Source organism: Arvicola amphibius, chromosome 2, assembly GCF_903992535.2.
Source record: "Arvicola amphibius chromosome 2, mArvAmp1.2, whole genome shotgun sequence".
Lineage (NCBI taxonomy): Eukaryota > Metazoa > Chordata > Mammalia > Rodentia > Cricetidae > Arvicola > Arvicola amphibius.
Window position 1 is genome coordinate 115,427,462 of NC_052048.2, and position 23,736 is coordinate 115,451,197.

The following is a 23,736-nucleotide window of genomic DNA, read 5'->3' on the forward strand; positions in this document are numbered from 1 at the left end:
AATGCAGTAACAATGTCCTGTAGGTTATCATCCCAGGTCAGCAGTCAGGAGAGCCAGCTGCCGGGTGGTACGTTATTTTTCCTTCCTTGGGACAGGGTCACATGTATCTCAGGCTGACCTTGAACTCGCTATGAAACCAAGAATAACCCTGAACTTTGTGCTCTTGCCCCCATCTTCCTAGTGCTGGGATTACAGGTGCGCACCACCATGCTTGGTTTGTGGTACCGGGGATTGAACCTAGGGCCTCCTGCATGCTAGACAAACACTCTACCAACTTAGTTGTAGTCCGGGCACTGGTTTTCACATTCAACCAGGACAACAGACGCCCTTGTAAACAACTGTGGGGATTAAGCCTCAGTTTACCCCCAGAGCACAGGTGGCTCGACCTAAGCCTTGCGCCTGGCTGCTTTCAGAGATAAGCACAAAGCAAGAGGAGACCCGAAGATGAGAAATGTCTCAGATGCGAAGCTCCGTATCCGCCTGACCACTTTCAGGAAGTGGACAGAAGGTCGGTGTAGGTCATTTCGGGGAACTCAGTGTAAGCTTCCTTCACTTTAACCCCAGTGGCCAATACTCCCAGGGCTCCTCCCGCCTGAGTCTAGTACCACGATTGTGCAGTAATCATTGCAGCTAGAATTGAGAGCTTACCTCTGAAATTCAGCCCGGGCACCGTCAACTTTTTCTCACATCCCGCCTGCCATCTCCCCTCAGGAGGGTCTTCTGGCCTACCAGTGGTACCACTGTCTTGATTCTTAGAGGAAACCAGACTCCCTTGTGGAATTTTAATTCCCTGTAGTGCTGGGAATTCCCTTAAAGCTAGTCGGACACTGACTTCTAAGCTTGAGAGACAGGGAGTCAGGGCTCAAACTCTAAGACAGGACATGGCTCTTTCTCATAGTAGCTATGTGTCCTGGGCAAGTTTGGTGGCCACTTGGGTGTTCCTTGTCTCTCTGTGCTAAGACGAAGACAGTAATATCTAGTCCTCCTTAAAGTTACGATGGGGTGAAATAACATGTTGAAGTGCTTCTGAGTCAGGCTGAGTAAGTACTCAGTGACGTCATCTAGTCTCCCTAAGCCCTCCTAGGGCTGTTCACGCCTCTCTGTTTCTGACCTCATTCAGGGATGGCTCCTGCTGCGTGTTGATTCCATTTGCTTATTACCGGCACGTGGATACATCATCGTGCCATTTCAGTGTTCCAGTGAGGCAATAAAACAGGACTCCACATCTCAAAGCCAGACATCGTGGCACACACCTTTAACCCCGGCACTCGAGGTAGAGGCAGGTGGATTTCTGTGAGTTAGAGACCAGGCTAGTCTACACCTTTAACCCCGGCACTCGAGGCAGAGGCAGGTGGATTTCTGTGAGTTAGAGACCAGGCTAGGCTATATAGTGAGTTCCCAGACAGCCGGAGCTACATAGTAAGACCCTGTCTTGAAAATACATTAATAAATAAATAAATGGATAAATAAATCTCTGGATCGCCACATTTCACTCAGGGTCTGCAGCTCTGGGCTCCTAGTTCACTCTGGTAAAACTAACTTAGAGCTGTGTTCATTCAAGAGGCGGTGCTTCAAGCCAGCAGGCAGCGGTCACCTTTCGTTCCTGCTCCATACAAGGAAGACAACTGCAGGATCTCAGAGTGCTAAGGTTCCCTTGCAAAGCAGGGGCAGAGAAGGGGGAGGCTGGTATGGAAGAAGGCACAGAATTCCAGCGTTGTAAATATTTACCTCGTCAGGGGTTTCCTGTTTCTTTAGGCCAGCACACTTGGTAATAATGAGCTCATGGCATCGCTTGTGGACGACGCAAGTGCAAACTGCAGAGGAGAAAAACATAAGAAGCCCCGAGTGAGGAAGCGCGGTTCCACCCGGGGTTTAATCAGGTCCCGGTGGAGACACGACCAGAGCTGTGCCCCTTCGGACAATGTCCTAATCATCTAATCCCCTCGTTAAGCCTTTAATGCAGTGTTTCAAACGCTCTGCACCAGGACTCTGGGGCTTCCTAAGTGTCCCACAGAAGGATGACAGCGACGGTTAACGGGCTCCGCTCAGTTTCCCTGCTGCCATCCGCTGAGGTCAGCGAGCACCCAGCTCTCCACGGAGCCCTCTCTATTAGAGGGTCTGTACTGCTCCTCATTTTCCACTCAGGACCATGTCACGAGGACTTTTCATTTGGGGTCAGGACTGGAGCATATAACACAGGAGTCCTTGGGCTTAAAAAAAAAAATCTGCTTTCTGATCACCACGTGCAAAACTTAAAAATTTCCAGTGACTTTAGTAAGTCCACAAAATGTGACCTGTAGCTCTAGCTACAAGGTCACGGGGCAGTGTTAAAAGGAGGTAATAGGTCATCAGTAGTTAAGGAGGTGACTGCCCACATACTGTTCCAAATCACAGCAACCATTAACAAAACCACCCCCAAGTTCTGCCTGAAGTTCGAATCTCCAGGGAGACAGCATGGCCTCCCAGTTCTCCCTAGAGGGAAATCTCGCAATGACCACATCTCATTTCCACCCACTAGACCAACTTGACCTTGCATTTGTAGTCAATTAACTAGAGAAATGGAGTCAACAACACCTCGAGTGAGCTCTAAGTGTTTAAAAATGATTCCATAGTAGAAATCACACAAAGAGAATCAGCAAGAATCATACAGGGTTACTAACAAGCCAGTGAGAGAGTGCCTTCCGAGAGCCTGAGGAGGGGAAGCAGGGAGGACACATAGACCCGAAGCAGACAGGAGACTCCTCTAACTGAATTGTTACATCTACCAGAAAAATAAACAAACACTATTGCCTTCTGCTACTGCAGCCAAAATGCTGGGCCAAGGGCACTTGCTGGAGTACCAGCAAACAGGAGGTACTTCTGTGGCATATATCATGGATGTATGTAGAAGTGATGGCCAGGCAGTGACGAAGTTGAGGGGTCATACTTCTTAAAGAGGGAGGACAATGGAATCGTACATAGGTTCTACACACATCCAACCTAGCAAGAACCTTCCAGAAGGGGTTATCATTCTTAACCTAACCACAGGTCCCAAAAGCCAAGTTCATAAAACGCCTCTTACCTTGACATTGGTATCCCTGTTTTCCTATGACACCCCTGAAAGGAAGAAGATGGAATTTTACTAGGTCAAAAAATAAACACACAAAGCCACCCAGTTCTGGTCACCATCCATGTCGCCGTAAGTACCGTGGCGTCTGCTGAGCAGTGTGACTTCACTGCCACTTGGAGGGTTAGACATGCCTTCCAGGAGGCCACAGGGACAGCCTCACTTATGGAGCAGGTACAAGGCCTGCTACATTAGGATTTGATTTCTTGTACAAACACTCATACGAGTGGGGGTAACAGTATTCTAGAAATCCACAAGGGATTCTGCTTGCTCTGGACAGAAGTCAGTCAATTAAAACATCCTCTCCTCATGGATATAAAGCATATTCCTCAATTTCTAGCACCAGAGCACAACCCAGAAGGCTCTGTGATGGTGGATAAGGCCTGGCATTGGCTGGCATATATCCTGGGCACCCCAAAGCTTGTCAAGAAATATAGGCAGTCTACAGTTAGGACTGAGGACTCAGTGGTTCAGCTAGTCATTGGAGGTTCCTTCCACAGCCACAGCAGGGTTTTGTGACAAGGTTAGTTAGCCTGGAAACAGTCAAACACAGGCAGCCATGTCCCTGCCCTCAGTGTACCTGAAAATTCACGTCTGCTGGTTCACACTGAAATGCCTCTGCTTGACTATACAAACATGTTCCAGAGCGCCCTGCAGTCCTCAGCCAAGAAGAAGGAGCCACAGGTCACTGGGCCAATCTCCGGAACTAGAAACTCGGGTGTTCCCCACAAGCCCAGAGAAAGACTCAGCCAGTGAGAATGTCCACTCATTTCATAACCCACACAGGAATGGCAGAGCTGGGACCCGGAGTCAGGGCTGGCAAGACGCACTGTGGAGAGCGCTGCTTCTGCTTCAGCTGGGGCTGTCTAAGCTGCATCACTTCACGTGGCCATGCCAACCTCAGTGACTTGCTCACTGACTTCTAGAACCCAACGGTCCCGTAGAAGCCCAATTCAGGTGTTCACACTGAAACTTGGCCTTACTGGCTCTCCTCACTGGATTCAAGTACGTTGATTTCTGCTCCAGCTTCAAGGAACTCGGAGAATATGCTGAAACGTCTGCTTCTTTTTACTTTTTAAAAATATGCACAGTAAAATACACTTTTGTAATAAATATCAGAATCTAATTCCTGTGAGACATTTAAATCTCACACCCTTGCGCCAGCTGTTTTATTAAGGAAAACGTTTACTGTCACTGTCAGATTCTCCAAGGCTGATCTCAGCTTTGCGCTCTGTGATGAGACTCAGGGAGAGCAAAAGGCTTTCCTTATTGAGGTCTGTCTTTTAAACTTTAAAGTCAGAGCTCCAAACAAAGATGACACAATTACTATAGAAAGAGCTCCGAATGTTAACACACAGCACACCTGGACTTCTATTAGAGAAACCGCTCCTTTGTTCCAAATTAAAACACAGTGCTTCTGTCTGTAAGAACGTTGCTTCATTCCTTATTTGCTTTCATGAGAAAGTCAGTCTCTGTCTATCTGTCTCTGTCTCTCTGTCTCTGTCTCTGTCTCTCTCCACACTGTGGAGCTCTTGATGACCTGGAACAGCTATGTCGACCAGGCTGGCCTCGAACTCAGTGCTTCCCAAGTGATGGGATCACAGCCATGCACCACTATGCCCAGGAGAAAACCTCTCCCATTTACATCAGCACTATTGATTGAGGTTCACCTTCTCCCACCCCACATCCTATCCCTGCCTTCTCACCACAGAGAAGCTAGAACCAGGGGTTGTCGGGAGAAAGGAACTTACCAGATGAAATCTCTGCAGTGGGAGCAGTAGGTGGGCTGCCGAAGGTAGGTGGCCATGAACTTGTGGCCATTGACCTGGTGGACCCTGCGCCTGACAGCCCCTTGCCGCTTCCTCGGCCGCATACGCTCCCTGAACACTCGTTCTTCATTGTCTTTAGGGGCTGCAGAAAGACACAAGCAGAAAGGAGACCACGTGGGTTAGTGCACCTTAACACTGACCTTCGGGCAAGGGTTGGCTGGGTGGGAGGCAGCCTTTCTGCTGCCAGAGGGGCTGAGGGTTCCAAGGGGGCTCAGTGCTCAGCTAAGAGAAGGGAGCATCCAGGGGATGAACCCCGAATTCGCATATATCTTCTCATGTCTGCCTGTGTCCTCAGAGTCTACCCTAGTCCAGACTTTTCTCCAGGCCATCCATTTCTTCATGCCCCCTTTGCCCAGCCTACACGTCTAGAGAGCCAAGGGGATCAAAGTGTTTAATGTTCAATCTTAGCAAACTTTTAGGTGGTGTGAGCTTGGAAAGATGGAATCAGATCTAGAGGTTGGAGAAATGACTTAGCGGATAAGAGTAATGGCTGCTCTTCTAGAGGACTCAGGTTCAATTCCCAGAACACATGCAGTAGCTCATAACTGTCTCCAACTCAGGTTCCAGGGAATCTGACACCCTCAAACCAATGCACATAAAATAAAATAAAATAAAATAAAATAAACTATTTTTTTTAAAAAAGAGTCCAATCCCTTGCCATGAGTCTCTGCAAGCACCTCTCAATAAATGGGGTCACGCTGTTGAGCACACGGTGTGGCTGCAAGGCTGGTGCTAGGAATCCCTATTGACTTGCCCGGCTCTGAGTCATAGCTGTCTAATAAATCTAACTTCTCCCTTCTCCCTCATCTTCAGATTAGAACAATCGATCCTTTTCAAAGGTCAGAAGGAATGAGGGAGGGAGGAAGGGAGGGAAGAAAGAACGGAGAGAGGGAAGGTGGGAGGGAGGAAGGGAGCACACCACCATGAAAGCAGAGTGTTTTCCGAAGCTCAGAGCACCGAGAGAAGAGCATCAAGTTAGGTCCCTGAAGGCCGAGGAGAGAAGGTGATCCCAGGGAACAAATGCCCAGGTGCATGAGTGAGCCACAGCACCCAGGTGGCCTGGTCGCTGCTCACTCGGAGCCTGCCTTGAGCTCTGAGGCTGCAGAACTAACACAGCTCAAAATGATGAAGACGGGTTCTGCCTGTTGTACCTCCTGGTCTTCAGCTTCCTTGGGATTCCTTGCTAACTGGTGACTACTGCTTCCAAATGTTCCCAGTGACATCAGCTCCTACTGATGAAATGAGCCTATCATTTCCTACCCTACCACATGCAGGGCCATTAACTCACTGACCAGGTCTCACAGGAAGGCCCCTGGTGACTTAACACAGAGATCTCTTGGTGCGTATATATGTGCATGTATGCGTGTGTGTACACACGTGTGCGTGCAGAGTCACAGAGTGCACAAATATCAGGAATTGGTTCCCTCCTCCTACCACACGGGTCCTGGGACAGAATGCACAGCATCAGACTTGGCACCAGGCTCCTTTATGCACTGGGGCATCTCACTAACCATGAGCATCCCCTAGTATTTTTCATAAGAAGAAAGTAAATAACTAAAAATCCAATCTATGTGGCAGGAATTATTTGTTACAAACTGGATCAACAGAACCTAACACCAATTCTGGCATCACGAGATGGGGATTCTTTTTGACAAAACAAAACCCACAGACGACAGAGCACAGCCCTTTACTTCTTCCAGAAGCCTCACCGCAGAACCCACTAAGGCGGAGAACCAGCTCCTATAGTGCACCCAAGACACAATCGTATTTGCAAGTGTGCCAGTTGTTTGCATCCTGGAAAACTCAGTTTTCAGTTAAAGGTGAGAAGTTCAATTTTCTTCAAGGAAGTCTGCCTGAACTGTGGCAGAGTCTCCCTGCGAGCATCCCCTCTCAGCTTTCCGCAGAGAAGACCGGTAGTTTAATCAAATGCCCCGAACTGTGTTCACTCTGATTTAGAGGGGAAATATGGCAACCAACGAGGACAACTGCGTTTATTTTCAGATACCCCTGGGAGGGGCCATAGAGACTGACGGGACATTATAAAGTCATGCAGGTAAGTGCAAGGAAGGGTCTGTGCAGGACAAGATGCAGCCGGGGGTCACTCATGCACACTGGGGTCTGTCTGAACGGCACTTACTTAAATATTTTTATTACTTCATCTCCTGCACACATCTGCCTTGCCTTTTAAGTTGGATTTTATGCCAGTGTATGGGGAGACAGCAGGCCATGGAGGCTCAGGCCTAAATTCCCACTACCCAGGAGATGGTGGCAAGAGGATGGCTGTAAGTTCAAGGCCAGCCTGGGCTACAGAATGGGACCCTGTTCAACTTGGAGTCCCTGTAGTCATCAGGAAACTAGAAAAGATGTCATTGCAAATAAGGGATGTCTTCTGGGAAGAGGGAGGTAGAACATGGGCTGCATTAAAGTACAGGGGGCAAGCCAGGTGGAAAAGCTTAAGTTGAGAGTAAAGTGTGAGGATGGGGGCAAGGGATGAGGGTCCAGGGGTTAATCAGAAAGAAGGATGTATGAAAAAGCCATGTGAAACCTACTATTTTATAAATCAATTAAAAAGGTATACACTTGGGTTGGGGGAGGACAGTATGCATGACTAGACAATGCTACTCCTAAAACTATGGGTTATTAAACAAAATTTCCAGTATTGGAGAGTTAATGAGTTGTTGGTTGGGGAAGCCAGAGGCTCTGCTTTCGCTCTTGGCTGCTCACCAGCACAAGTTGATAGGACTCTTACTGGAGACATTGCGTACCTTCCTCTAGACCTGAGCTGATAGCTAACTTTTGTGTCGTCTGAAGCAGTAAGGAAATCCCCTAAAACCGTAAAAAAAAAAAAGAGAAAACTGCTGGATGACTCAGTACCCCCAACCTTAGATCTACACCCCAGAAAACAAAAATCAAAAGTTTGAAGCTATGTCTGCTCTCCCAGGTTTAATGTAAGCATTGTCTGCATTAGCCAAGACACAGATGCAACCAAATGTCCACTGATGATTGGGCAGCTGTGAAGAAATGTGGTAAACCCATTAAGGTGGGTTTACAGGATCACACAGAGAAGGAAACCCTGCCATCAGGATAAAAGGCATGAAGGACACCATGCTAAGCAAAACAAGCCAGTCACAGAACACAGACAGACTCCATAACACCAGATACACCAGGACTCATCAACAGTCAAACTTAGAGAAGCAGAAAGTAGAAATGGTGGTTTCTAGGGCTCGGAAGGAAGCAGAATCAGGGTGGTGTTAACGGTACCAAGGTTCAAAGCAAGTAGACCTAGTTGTCTGTCTACAGCATGCTCCCCTTGCTCACAATATTATATTATACACTGAAACATTTGCTAAGAGTGTGGCTCCTATATTAAAGGTTATCACAGAAGTAAATAAAAAAATAAATTTTAGCTCTCATGGTAGGGGCAATGCATAGTGTATCAATTTCCTCTCAGATAAAACCTTCCAACTGGAAGGGAAGCCCATTAAGATTCAGGACGGTTAGCCAGGTGTATTTGCCCCATTCACTTGGGAGGCTGAGGCAGGTAGACCTTTATGAGTTCAAGGCCAGCCTGGTCTACACAGCTGCACAGTGAACTTCTGACAAGCCAAGGCTACACAGTAAACACAAGCACACACACACACACACACACACACACACACACACACACACACACACACACACACGATGCAGGATTTCTAAGGGGAGGTAAAATGTTCCATCCTGCAGGGAAGCTTGCTAAACTAGGGAGTAAACAATTCAAAAGCTTCAGAAAGTCCCTGAAACTGAGCAGAAACATTATGACCTTCTTTGGCAAGCGTATAGAAGCTGTAAAGATGGCTAAAAGACATCCTCAGACGAGAGCAGCTGTCTGGAAGGATGTTCAGACCAACCGAGATGCCTGGAAAAGCACTCCCCACTGCTCAGGCTGCCTGAAAGTTGTGAGGTGAGTTCCAGGGTTCCAACTTTCATGAGCCATGGGGTGGACTTTGGTGGTATAACTGCTACTAAGTGATTTCTGCCTTATCAGGAAGGCCTTACATCATTCGGTTAAGCACTCCTTACTTTGGTCTGTGCTCTGTTCTTTATCTGTGGTGAATAGATGTTTGTTTAGGCTTCTCCAGGGAAAGTGTCATACAACAGGTGTGTGTGTGTGTGTGTGTGTGTGTGTGTGTGTGTGTGTGTGTACACATCATGTGTGACAGATATGTAAGTGAGGGATACACATCCATTTGGATATGATATATTAATATTATACCTTATAGTATATATAATTAACATAATGATATATTACATGTAATGTACATGTAATTCGATGAACCATTTGGAAATGTCAACATAGTGACACCATGCCTAAATATGTCAGTCTTTATTTCCCAAGAAAAAAAAGACATTTTACTTTTTTGTTATTGTTGCTGGTTTTTAAGATAGTGAGACAGTGTCCTCAACAAATGTGCACCCATGAAATCATAACAACGTGGTCTTCTAAACAAGACCTGCACAGCAACAACAGCAGCTGACATCTCAGGATGGACGAGGGAAATCTTACAAGGCCTCACTCGTAGCCAGAGAGATGCAGGCAATCATGGCTGCTATGTGAAGGATAATCATCTGCCCCAGGGACAAGCCCCCTGACAGGTTGTTGAATCTCAAGTGGTCAGCTTTAAACACACACACACACACACACACACACACACACACACTCATATCGCACATACCACACACACATCCCCATATCCCCACATTCATACCACACATACCAAACACATGCCACATACTCACACATACAACACATGTACACACACCACACACATACACTACACACACATGTACACACATCGCATATACATACATATACACAGACCTAACACACACACCACACCCACATTTACACCACATAACACACACTAACACATACTCATACCATAGACTCACACACAACACTCACATACACTCACACATACTGTGTAGGATTAATAATTAAAAAGATATCATGAATTTGAGAGGGAACAGGGAGGAAAGATGAGAGGAGTTGGAATGGGGAGAATGGGGTGGAAATGATGCAAACACAGAATTCATATATGAAATTCTCAAAAATGTAAATGTAAAATATTTGCGGGAGAAATATAAAATACTCACTCTTACTACGAATTTCTTAAATGCAAAACAGAACGTTATTACTATGCAATGGATATACAGTTTCATACCTAATAAAGCAACAACTTTGTTTTAAAATGATATCTGGTACTATGAGGAAACTAATTTGTTCATTTACTCCTAGAGGAAATGGCAGAGGACATACATTTTCAGAAAGCAATATTAGAATGCAAATCAAACACAAACGTATCCGCAATGAAATCTGGCCTGGCAATTCCTTAGGAAGCAGCGCTAAGTAAATGACTGAATACAAACAAGAGCTATTTAAGCATGAGCTACCGATCCCCACCGCAGGGCTACAGTTGTCAACAAAGAGAAGTAACTTGTCCAAGACTCAGACAATGGTCTAAAGATGCGTTACATCCACAGCAATTCAAAACCACGTGCAAACACCAAAACAGCGTGAGAAACGAACAAAGCAGGGTGCACTCTCTACACCATGACCCTGTATCAACCAACAGGCTGGGGGTACCAGCAAAGAACCACACCATGCCAGGATAACTGGATAATAGTCTAAAAAAAAAATGTTCTCCAGGACTCTTTTCAAAGTTTTTTCTCTGCCTAAGTCATCAAGTAACACAATGGTTCTCTAGTGGTTTGCTGTCTCTCTGACATGAGCAGAAGAAAGGGGCCTTGGAGAGCAGGAGACAGAACAAATTTCTCTATCCTTTGCTCTATGAATTGCTTACTAATTCATAGGTAGGGTCTTGCTATGTAGCTCACAGCAGTTCTGGAATTTGCTCTGTAGCTCCAGGGGCCTTGAATGGACAATCAATCCTTTACTTCCAGAGTAGATCACGGGTGTGCATTACTTTGGCCACAAGGGGGCAAAGTCAAACAGGAAGTCAGCACCTCTCTATTACCTGCTCAGTTCCACGCCTGTTCAGTGACAAGCCAGAGTCACAGTGGAATTTCTGGTATCCAGGAAAAGTCATTATGCTTAGGAGAGACACACAGAACAAGAACATCCCCAGGCCCCTAGCCTGGGAAATTGACAAATAACCCCAGGTATCCCTTAACACCTCTAGCTCTCTGAAGGATGCTCACTGCTGTCTCTGGATACATGGTAACATACTTAGCTGGTGTGACTGTCTGTCCCTTTGACTACAGGACCCAGGCAGTTCTCAGATGTCTCATTTTATGACTCTATTTGTCACTCAGCAGAAAGGGTCCCCAAAAGTGAAGAAAGGCTAGCATTTAATGATTGTTTTGTGAAACTCTGTGGAGTAGAGAACCCGACTGGTAAGACAGAACAAGAACCCACGAAAAGTCCCAAGCTATACGTGTCGGCATCTGTGATAACCCCAAACCTCAGTGCATTCCAGGCATGTGTTCTACATCCTCCAATTATCCCATAAATTTCAAACTCTTGGAACTTCACACAGTGAATATCAAGCACCCCCAACATGGAGAACCACCTATAAGCGGCTGCAAGTGGGTGATACCAAGAACACCGTGTGGCTACTACTCTGTGCAAACAAATCTACCTGGTCCCCTTTCCTCAGTGGGAGGGATGATCTTTCCTTCCAGACTCTTCCTGAAGAGGCAGGCGTGCCACCAAGCACTATGTTCTTCTTGCTGGCAGGCAGGTCCCTGAAGGACTCACGTCTTCATCATCCTCTCGCTAACCAGCCACATCTCTTTCCACACACAAGCAGACAGAACTGAATATTACCTCTCAGGCGGGGCCATGGGCACCCTCAACACTGGTCCACTAGAGATTTTTTTACTTTAAGAAAACCCAACAGGAAATTCACAGGCTATGGATTCCCTTCCAGGCTGTGTGAGGGAGAGACCGCCAAATTCAAGGGATCAGAGGCACAGCGGTCAGCCAGGGGTACTGCTGTTACTGCTCACTAAGGGATATTCCTAAGGCATCAGGAGCTGTTCTTCAAGCAGGTCTCTTTCTGAGTTCTTGCTATTGACTCTCCTAAGCAGGAGCATAGGCTAGATTTTTGTCTTTGTTGCAAACTTGACATTTCTATACAAGTCATTACTTTCTTTAGGTTTTCTGGTTTTTTGTTTTTGTTTGTTTATTTTTAAGCTAACAAGAGAGGGAAGATACCACCGCCAGCTCAGACACTGGATTGGAAGGAGCTGGGCTGTGACGCTTATCTTACCACCCAACTGGATCTGGAGTCACCCAGGAGTATCTGAGTCTCTAGATGTATCTTTGAGGGTCTCTCCAGTGAGGTCTAACTGAAGGGGGATGACACACCCCCAATCTAGATGATACCATCCCTTAGCCTGGGGTTCATGCAAGCTGAGCATAGGCGTTCATCTGATTCTTGACTGTAGATACAACGTAACCAGTTAATGCTTCCAACTGCCATGCCTTCCCACCACAATGGGCTGCTTCCCTTTTAAACTTTGGGTTCAACAAAACTTAAGTCGTCCCTGCCAGGTGTTAGTCACAGGAATGAGGACCAAGTCAGGCCGGGGCCTGAGGAACGTCAGAGCACAACCCCTGGAAGTTCAGTTCAGTTTACCTTCAGTAGCTCCCTAGCTTGGGGTATATGGACTCGTTAAGCTAAAACAAAACAGAACTCCAGTGTCACTCAGTTGAAAAAAAAAATGCCAAACCAAACGAAGTCCTGCAGCATGAAAGCAGTGGAACTGCTTATCGTCCATGAGAAAAACGGGTGACGCTGTTTACATGTGAACAAATGCTTCATGACAGCGAGCTTTAAATATTAAGTAAATATTTATGTGGTGCCAAAGAATATTCCCTACATATTGTACTCACACAATACATTTTTTAAAACCCCCTTCATGATCAAAACAGGAAAGAGGAAGCAGGAGCTGATTTCTTGGGAGAGATAGCTCTGTGTGTATCTTCCCAGAGTCAAAGCTTTCATCAGAAGGTCTGGAAGCCACAGCTTGGGAGGGGCTATCAGGTTCTCGGGGTGTGTCGTCTCATCAGGAGAGCACTGGTCTCGCATTCACTACAAACCCTTTCCTTCTTCCTTTCGGAATGACGTTTGCTGTGTTCACAGCAGAACTTAAATTCTCTCCAGTCATGGAAACAAAACCGTAGCTGGTATATACTCTCCACGGGGGTAAAACCCAATGTATGAAGACACTGAAGGCTGACGGAGCAGACGGTACAGCCCGGTGTAAACCGACACAAGCCACTGTGGGACAGTGGGAAATGAGGCAGACACACCCTGCCCCAGAGCCTATGGTGAGCAGTGCCAAGTGCGGCAGAGAGAAAGATCACTTCAGCAGGAAGTCGGCTTGCCTTCTGGCTGTGTTCCTTCCTTTACCTGCTCAGGTATATGCCACAGTCATGGTAGAATTTCTGGTGTCCAAGAAAAGTCATTAATCCCAGGAGGGATGAAAAGAATAAAAGCATCGCCAGGCTGCCAGCCTAGGAAATGGACCAAGCTGGACATCTGCCAAGGGAGGGTCCGGCCCCTGCTGTGCCAGCAGAGGTCCAGGATGGGTGGCAGGGAACTTGTCCAATGTTGCATACCTCAGCACTGTGGAGGTTATGCACCCAGGGTCGGTTCCTGCCCATTGTTCACGTTCATTAATATGGTGTCAAAGCCCACCTGCGGGATCCAGTGCCACAAGTCCTAGCTGGTGTCTACTTGTCCCTTGGGGTTGGTTAGCTGGTAGCTGTGTAAGAGACAGGCTCAAGTGTCTCCTTCCTCCCCAACTCACTACCAAGCCTTTCTGGGTCACGGGTACTACAAGCCCGAAGGCTTACAAGGTTGCCTACTGAGAATGCTCCCCCCACCCCGTTGTTAATGCCTGCCATTCCAAGGATCCAGATGCAACAGGCAGAGTTCAAAGGTTGAAGGACAGTGAGCTAAATCTCCCTCCCTCTCACAGCCAGGTAGCCCCTCCCTGTCTCCCTGTGGATTCTCAGAGCTTTCAAAAATTAAGTACTAACCCCACTCCCTAAACCACAAGGAATTAACTTGTGTTTTTCCTTGAGTTGCTTCTTTGCTGAGGAAATTTTAAATTCTCACTAATTTTAAAATAATAATAATAATAAATCCATAATGGCATAAATCCCATGAGCTGAGACAGGGGGATCACTGTGAGCTCAAGGCTAGCCTAAGATAAAACAGTGAGGCTGTCTTACCCAATTCCCATCCCATCCCCAATTTTAAAGAAAAAAATCATGGCTTCTTCAAAACTGGTGTAGAGTCAGGGAAGGGTTCCCAGGAAACAGATAGGGTGGGGTTTATTGGCCAACTTAAGAAGGAAGGCTAATCTTAGACACTAGAGATTAAAGGAAGAAAATAAAAGGTAATAGAAGAATAGTAAGCAAAGGAGTTGAAGGAAAAGAAATAAAGGGTAGAAAGAAGTTAAGGTAACTGTTGAGCCACTGAGCAAAGGAGTCCATGCCTTCCTGCAGAGCTTCACACAGGGAACACAGCTCAAGACTACACAAAGGCAGCCATGGTGGCATGCCAGACTCATGGACATCAAAGTAGCCATGAAGAGAGTCTGTTCTCTTCTCTGGGACAGCCAGCCGTCAGTCCTGAGGCTCCCAGGATGGAGTGTCCTCTACAGCTAACGTGTCTTTAGCAAAGCTCAGATCAAATCCTATTACTGTCCCATTAGACCCGGGGGTGAAAACATCAGGCGCTCATGTGTGGCACACTCTTTGGTTCTTCTGAATCACCTGAGAAAACAAGGCGGGCACCATTTCACCTCCTCCACAGGGAAGCTGCTAAGGTCTCTGAGGAGCAGCCCAGCAAGGGTATGTTAGAAGGAACTTCCTTAGCTCCCTGCTGCCCATCCAGGAGTGCAATGTGACCCTCTTCCTCCTGCACCAAAGGACTTGGTGCATTTAAAAACTCAAAATCCTTTCCCCTTCTCTGTGGCCAAGGAGCACTCTGGTTAATTTCTGCACGAGAGCTACTGAAACTTGGCATGTCATTGACCAGAAGATTTGGGGGGATGATTCTCAATCTCTTCTTGCTGGTCAGGACACGAAATGGCTCTTTTCACTTTGTAAAGTAGCTTATAAAATCAAATAAAGCGATCTTACTTCTGCTCGTTTATTCAAAGTGCACGAAAAGTTACATTTACCCCCCCAAATCTGTAAGCAGATATTTGTAGTAGCACTATCTACAACCACCAAGAAAGGAAAGACCAACCATCCCTCTTGGAAGGACTGACGTCCATCCATGTGTTGGAAGGACTGACATCCATCCATGTATTAGAAGGACTGACGTCCATCCACGTATTAGAAGGATTGATGTACATGCATGTATTGGAAGGACTGACATCCATCCACGCACTGGAAGGACTGATGTCCATCCACGCATTGGAAGGACTGACATCCATCTACACACTGGAAGAACTGATGTCCATCCATTTATTGAAAGGACTGATGTCCATCCATGCATTGGAATGCCTTCCAGCAGCAGAAACAAACTAATAAGGAGCAGAAATGAAAATGAGGATCACAAATGCTAATGTTGGGGGGGTCATAAAGCTACATACAGGTTTCTGGGTGCATTGTTATTCTGGAGAAAGCAAAGTAACAGGCATTGGAGAGCCTACCAGGGGCTGGTGGCAGGCAGAGGGTTTGACTAGGAAATGGAAAAGACAAACGGATAAATTGGGAGGGGGTGGTGTTCAAAGGATTCCATGTTTTGATTGTGGTAGCTTACAAGACTGCACAGGTTTGTCAAAACACAGAGCTAATTTGTCAGAAAGGGGGAATTTTACTGTATGCAAATTAAATGGTCCATTTTGAAAGATGGAAGAAAAGAGAAAACAATGAAGGAAGGAGGACCCACTTCCATTCTCGGTCCTGCCTGTGTGGGGAGCCCTTCCTGATGCTGAGCTGCCAGGAGTCCATATGAAAGGAACAGCTGAGGCATTTAGACAGCCTGCCGCTGCTCACCAGACTAGACTGTCCTCAGGAGCTGGGTGGAAGTTGCCAGGCCTACTTCCCTCCATAACTGGCTTTTCCTCCTGTGGTTCCCGCTCACTCCTCACGCATGTGAGTCTCCCCAGTATCATCTTTGGAAGTCGTGGTGCCCCATGCTCCCTCCCAGCCTCTCATCACAGTGTGCCTCCTCCCTTCCTACACAGGGGTCTCGCTCTCCCCCTGTGTGAATTTGTTCCCATCCTTTAACAGATCTCTCTGGCACTCTCATCAGAGCAGACCACAGGGATCCTCTCTTCTTTGAATTTGCATAGTGCCGGGAGTCTTTACTCTTCAATTTGATAGTCACCCATTAAACATCTAATGAGCTACATCAAATGCTTGCCGTCGTTTGCTCAGAGAGACAGCTAGTTCATCCAGGAAAAATTCTTCAGATTCCCTTTGCATCCTTGCCCCACCTGCACCCTAACGCCCTCATTCACATTAGTGCTTCGACTCAATATTAATTGAATAAAACGCCCAAGTATTGACAACAATAGGTAAGAGAACATTGCAATCTGTCTACTTATAGCTCAAAATTACTTGTATTTTTTCTTCCATTCAATGTGATTGAAATGTCTTTTCACAAAATAAAAACCATCCACAGTTCTAAAGAACATAATAACCCATGAAGGACCCACAATAACATGGTAAGTGCATATATTTCCTGGCATTCAATTGTTTCCAAGTGTGAGAGTTCTTTCATGTTACAGCACATGGCGAGGTTACCACTCCCTGTTATTTTTTAATCCTACTCAAACAAATTCTATGCATTTCTTTTCTCTTCTACAAGTCTTGGCCATGTGTCTCCAGCTAATATTAACCCTTCATGGGTATTTCCTACTTCCGTGCATGCTCATGTTTAAAGTAGATAGCCCAAACTAGTCTTCTAATCCTGCAGAACAAAGCTGTAGGAGGGAACGTCATCTGGACTAACGTCACTGTGTGCAGGCTCATGTTACATCTTATTACATGTGCTTTGGATATCTTCACAGTAAAGATTACATGGACACTCAGCTCAGTATGGACAAAGCATTACTTGGTTGCAAGGGAGTTATCTTTTCTTCAGCAATGTCTGATAGCATATACCTGCCAGGCATACCTTTTGCCTTGGTATTGAGTTTTCAGTGCAGGCAAACCACCAGTTTTTGTCTGCTTGGTATGAACATCACGGAGGTGTGTCAGGAAATGAGGTGGAGACCTGTTTGTTTCTCAGCCCAGAACCACTGGAGACAGACAAACACGCCATGTGCTCCCAACTCTCCCCGTGTGGGAAAGGGGCACTGGCAGGGGTGGAGGGGCTGAGATCATTTTCTAAATTGCTATTTTCATTCAAGACCAGTTCTCTCTAGTATTAAATATATGTCTCAGCAGATAAAGTAAACACAACAGACACCTAAATATGACTGGAGAAGTCTCTCTCTCTCTCTCTCTCTCTCTCTCTCTCTCTCTCTCTCTCTCTCTCTCTCTCTCACACACACACACACACACACACACACACACACACACCACATATACCCCGCCAGGTCTCTGGGTCTGGAACTTGAGTATTGCAGGCCTCTCGAAACAGATGGACACTCCCCTTCAGCTTTCTGTTCAGCAGGTCTGCTTTAGAGTCAGAGAATCTGTATCCAACAAGATCTTAGGACATGTGTACAGGCCTGGAGCCAAGGACAGTTTAGGGGCCTCTGCCTTGGGTTGTCCATGGTTTCCCAGACCACTGGAATCACTGGAAATACCTTTGCTAAGAAATGGGAACTCCTCTCAGAGCCCCACAGTCAAGGTAGCTCGGGGCGTCTCCAGGGAGAGTTTTCAGAGGATGTCAAGTAAGATATCTCTAGGTGTCCCAAGAAATTCCCAAGGTCAGTGTCTTGCATCTGCTAAGGAGCTGAGCTACCGGGTGAGTAGGTAACAAACAGAACACAGCAAACAGTAGACTGAAAAACATGCCCACAAAAGGGAGATGGGTGTCAGTGAATAGAACACCCAGATTCTACACCCGCCCCCGGAGCGCCTGCTGTGTGCCAGGGAGGCAGCCAACCACTGACTCCCAACTTGGGCTTGCAGATGGCCAGAGGAAAAATAATGTAGGCCGAGGCCTGGCATCTCTGCTTTCACTGGATACCTGATCTCTTTGCTATCTTAAGCTCTGGGTCCTGCTCTGCTTTGCTCTCCATGTAGACAAGTTCATCATTTGAGGAGTAGCTGTCTGAAGACCACTGACATAAGGTCACTTAGCCCTAAATAATGCCTAACCTGTCTTGTCTTCTCCAAAGATCGAAGACATCAAAGTGAGAGAAACTAAGATTCCCAGAACAGGAACCGCTTCACGATGAGACTGCCTTCCTCACATCTAATGAATGGAAAGAATTTCCCCAAGATGACAACAGAGCCATGTCGTTTGAGCTGTAACAGTCTCCTTGTGATGGGAACCAGAAGGCCACCTCTCATGATGGTGACTAGAACTTGTGGAGCCTCCTAAAACCAGATGAGATAAGCATCAAAGAGGCCAGTATGACCAACCTTGCTTGACTGTGCACACTTCTTTTTACATTTGTGGGGGGGGGGGTGTCAAAGGACAACCTCAGGCATTGGTCCTGGCTACTACCTTGTTGGAGATGGTCTCCTCGTCACTAAAGCCATCTGTATAGGATTCTCCTGTACAGATAACTTGGCTGTCTAGGAGAATGCCAAGACAGGCTTCTCCATAATCTCCTCTCCCGTCCTGCTGTAGGAAAGCTGGGGTTACAGAATTATCTGCCGTTGTATCCAGCTATAACTGGGTTCTGGGAGCACACATTCGGACCTTCGCACAGGCATGGCCAGTACTTCACACCCCGCGTCAGCTCCTTCACTCCAATTATGTATCCTTCTTGCCTTTCATTTTGTTCCTTCGTTGTTTAAGCAGGAAGCTCTTGACTGTACCCCCAAACCTCCCCAATGAGCCTGTACCACATAAATAATCCCTCTCCCCTTCACTAGTTTTATTTCCTTTTTCTTGGAGTAAATGGCTAGAATGGATTTGTTAGAACTTTCTGAGGTCATCACCTTTCTGCCAATATTATCTTATCAGTTTGTATCACTCCAACCTTGGACCCTGAGGCAAAGCCCTTGTTTGTAACCAGCTTCTTCCTAGGTCTCGGTAGTGAGACACTTGGGATCCATTCTCACCATAAAACAGTGAGACTCTGGGAGTCCCAGCCTTGGGCCTGTCTTCAGTGTCTTCAGGGGCTTCCATTTTAGTGGTCTTAGGAAAGTCTTTGGTCCTCACACAGCATCTTAATGTGTCCCCTGTGCTTTAACTCAAGAACCAAATTGAAATTCATGGGGGGATCTCTAGGTTTCTTGGGCTCAAGGGAAATTGTGTTGTTATTGCTTATATTCTATGCCCTTCACCTAGGGTGAGAAAATATTTCGTGGAAAGTACATTTATTTCATTTCAAGAGTCAAAAGTGACATCTAAAAATTGGTAGTTAAACATGTTTCCTTGGACATAACAGGCAATGGGATGGTAGGAGAGGAGGTGGTGAGCATCCAAGCCCAGGAATTTATTTACCTCTTAGAATGCTTGACCCCACTCTGAGTCTCGCTACATCAACTACCAAATGAGGTTCAGTAGATATATAAAAATACTGAGAACTGATATTCCATGACCCTGACTCTCAACCCTGGCAACAATACTAGAGAATAAAGTTGTGCCTGGGGCTGGCCAGCCAACTGAATCATGCTTCCTGGGGTGGAGACAGGCACTGGGGTTGGGTTAAAACTCCCTAGGTGACTCTAATGTATAGTCCTTTGGGGGGGCACTCCTGTCAGCAAAGATCAGGAGAGAAATTTAGGGATAGAGGCACTGATCAAGTTAATACATCCTGATCTAGCGACTGCCTATTACACTGAGCAAATGATTTGCTTTAATGTTTTTTTTCTTTCTTCTTTTTTCTCCTCCTCCTTCTCCTCCTCTTCTACTTCCTTGGGGTGGGGGCATGGCTCAGTTGGAGATTCTAGGTGTTATCTATAGTGTGGGGGATACGCATGTCCAGCCTTTGACATTGTGGTATGATATTGTCATCTATGAAGTTTACACTCAAGAATCAAACAATAGTTTAAAATTTGCAAACAAAATTTTTTAAGTAAACCCACAATTTTGGGTTTGGTGTCATCTGTAGCTATTCTGGGGCACATATGGCTGGCAGGCCAGGTTAAACGCATCTGGTAGATATTCAGATAGAGGGAGAGGGATAGGAAAAGGAGAGGAAAACAGGGAAGAAAGAAGAGCATGCGTTGAGGGGATATTTGGTTGCATTGATATTCTGAGACTGTTAATAAAGCTAACCCTTGAATCAAGGGGCAGAGTCCATGACTAGCTGACTAGAATTAGTCATAGGGATTTTGGAGGGCCCAGACAGAGAGGCACAGGAAGAGATAGGGAGGGCTTGGGGAGAGTCCCAGCCTTTTTGATTTGATAAGGTGAAGAGGGTCAGCTAGTCATTTCTCTACTGCTTTCCTGGTCTATCAAATTTCTACCCCAGCATCTGACTCCCAAATTTTATTTACTTATTATTATTATTACTACAAATTTTCACCTCCCCCTCCCGTTTTCCTCCCCCTCCCCCCATTCCCCCTTCCCCTTCCTCTCCAGTCCAAAGAGCAGTTCCCTGCCCTGTGGGAAGGGTTCCCTGCCCTGTGGGAAGTCCAAGGTCCTCCCCGCTCCATCCAGGTCTAGGAAGGTGAGCATCCAAACAGACTAGGTTCCCACAAAGCCAGTACATGGAGTAGAATCAAAACCCAGTGCCATAGTCCTTGGCTTCTCAGTCAGCCCTCCATGTAAGCCACGTTCAGAGTGACTCCCAAAGTTTTATAAATAATAGAACAATATAGGCAAACGTTTCAAGCATGGTCGATTCAAATTCAATGACGTGTCTGTACCTGGCCATGGCACTGGTCAGATCTGGGTGTGAGTTGTGAGTGGATCACTGCTCTTCCCTTGACCTCACCTCCACAGTATAAAATGCTATGGGATGGTTCTGTGTTGTCCTGGCTGGTTCTGGGATTAGCCTGGTGTGCCCTGTCCAAATCGCCAGCATGGGGCTGGAGAGACGGCTCAGCACGTTAGAGTTTTTGTCAGGCAAGTGCGAAGACCTAAGTTCAGCACATAAAAGCAGGACATAGTGGTACACACCTGCAACCCCAGAGCCAGGGGATGGAGAGACAAGTGGCCTGGGAGCTTGGGACAGCAAGCCTAGCCAAAAGAGCAAGCTGTAGGTTTGGTGAGAGACCATCTCAGAAATGCAATCTGTGGGGAAGACGCCCAAGTCAACCTCTGATTTTCACATGCATGCATGCACGCATGCCTATAGGCAAGCATGTCTGTGCACACACACACAACAGTAGCAGAATGTTCAATGCTCGTCTGCATAAACCTTATAAATAAGGCCTATATAGAACAGTGATAAAGGGGCTTTGGAGTTGAGAAACTCTTAAAAACCTAACTCAAATACTGACATTTGATAGCAGTTGGTTTAGGGTCAGTACAGAGCAGTCCCGGGATCTCACCCCCAACAAGGCTCAGTAAAGTCAGAAGAGCAACGGGCTGGGCTCTCTTGTGAGACAAGGGAAAGAACATCGGTCTAGCACATCAAAGACACTCTCTCGCTGCAACCAATGGTTCTATCCGGCTTGCTGGATTTCACCCAGGTATTTTCTGAGCTCCTTGCAAATGGAAAATGGTTGTCTAATAGGATCTTGGTGTTTTGTGGCACAATATCACTCAAACAAGGCACTTTGCAGGTTTCTTTCTCTGCAAAAGTTGTGTTCCCAGAGAGCTGAGTGTCGATGGGCTTTCCATCAATCAAACCTCCCGTTAAATGTACATTCAGTGCTATAGGAGGGTATCCTGGGGTGTGTGCTTTTGAAGAGTGACTGAACGGGTTGGTAATGCTAATAATTATACCTTAATTCAACTATTTAGTAAACCTAAACTTTAACATGGCAATTTCAGGGTAAAATAGGGGTTCTTTAGGTTGCTTTAATTTGAACTCTTACCAAGGGAGTCTTGGGGCCCGCACAGTGCATTTCACAAATAGTTCAAACTCCTCCAGAGTGCGTGTTTCCAACCAGGGAAGCGGGAGCGTTATTAGTTTCAACGTTAGGGGGCTTTCTCCTGTGGAGGCAGTAAGAGAAAGTGAGAGAAACAGGGGGAAAGGCGCGGCTGTGCTGTGACTTGTGTGTGGAGGTGAAGGGCCAAGGTCAGAAGGGTGAGACCCAATGAACAACGTGAGCTGAGGGCCCAGGCCCCTCGCTCTGCGCCCCTGCCTGAATTCCATATTTCCTCTAGACTTCATTTGGCTTATCTGGTGTCGGGGTCCAGTGCTAGCCCGGACCGTAAATTATTTCTGCGGACCAGAGGAGAGGCGTGGGATTAAAGATATAACTCACCTGGCTTTATTAAAGGCTGTTATGCTAAACTGTACATGTAGCTCTTTTAATTGAAGCACTGCAGATCTGGCATGGTAAAACACCAAGGTGACACCAAGGTGACACCAAGGTGACCTTTGCTAAGGCAAGATGAAGAAGCCCTTGCAATGAATTATAAAAAGACCCAACCTGTATTAATTTGGGGTCGAGGATGTGTTTGCGCTTTTTTTTTTCACAGAAAGAAAATGAAGCTGGGCGAGATGACTGCATCTACACTAAAGGGGTGGCAGACCTGATGGCATCGTAGCTGCAAACGCCCCATAGAGGAGTTAGAGAAAGGGGCTGGAGAGGAGTCTTCCCCACCCCCACAGAGAGGAGCGCTTGGTCTGTTGGGACCTGCTGAGGCCATGCTACACCGAGGGATGGATGCTGAGCTGCTTCCAGACACTCGGGGACACATACACAGACCCACAGGTCCTACTGAGATGACCTAACTGTGATGACTACAATTTTTTGCAGTCTGAATCCTGTTTGCTTTCTACCCACAGGCAGGTTAGAGCTAGCTGGCTGCTGTGCCTGCGCCTGGAGCCTCAACCTCAGCAGTATCCTAGTCGATTCTTGGACCAAATGCCATATTTTCCTTCACTTTTCCTACCCATTTAGCAAGCGATAAAAACTGTATCGCTACCACTATCATGCTTGCAGACTCTAAATATTTTTACCATTGTTTCTGCTCCACTTTATTTAACTTTCTTTAGCTATCAATCTCCATAACTGAATACTCTCTCCTTATCCCATATATATATAAACTTACTATTTACAAATTTGTACTACCGATTTAAATTTTTCCTGCTTCTCTACGCTTCTTTAAATTCTATTTTCTCTATTTTTAAGTGCCCATTACTCATGTGTCTACCTGTGGTGCAATTTTCTCTCGTGGGTTCCTCACATTCTCCTCCTTACATTTGGTCACTTCTTCCGTGTTTTTTTGGGGTTCACTGATCAGTCCCATGTTGGGCGCCACTATATCACAGTCAGGGACCAGGCTAGACAAAAATTATTCCTCTGAACCAGAGGGGAGGCATGGGATTAAAGACACAACTCACATGGCTTCATTGGAAGGGAGATTTTCAGAGATCCCTCATGAAATCCTGAGTTCATATCCTAAAAATTTCACCTGCGTGTATTCTCCAAACAACTTTTATAAAACAGTTTAACCATAAACTGAGGGGGAAATTCATTAGCATTCTGTTTCCTAGGTAACCAGGTGAATGGCTTTAGTTACGTTCTCTCTGTCATGTCTTCCTATCTTCCTGCTCTGTATGCCAGCACTGTCA

General features: G+C 46.3%; 1 protein-coding gene across 1 annotated transcript in view; it reads right to left on the reverse strand.

The window, feature by feature from the left end:
• Prkce (protein kinase C epsilon) overlaps window positions 1-23,736 on the reverse strand; it is a 523,658-nt gene that overhangs the window by 199,545 nt on the left and 300,377 nt on the right. The window contains 3 exon segments of the mRNA XM_038319964.2: window positions 1,729-1,814; window positions 3,062-3,096; window positions 4,858-5,017. Coding sequence (XP_038175892.1) covers window positions 1,729-1,814; window positions 3,062-3,096; window positions 4,858-5,017 — 281 coding nt within the window.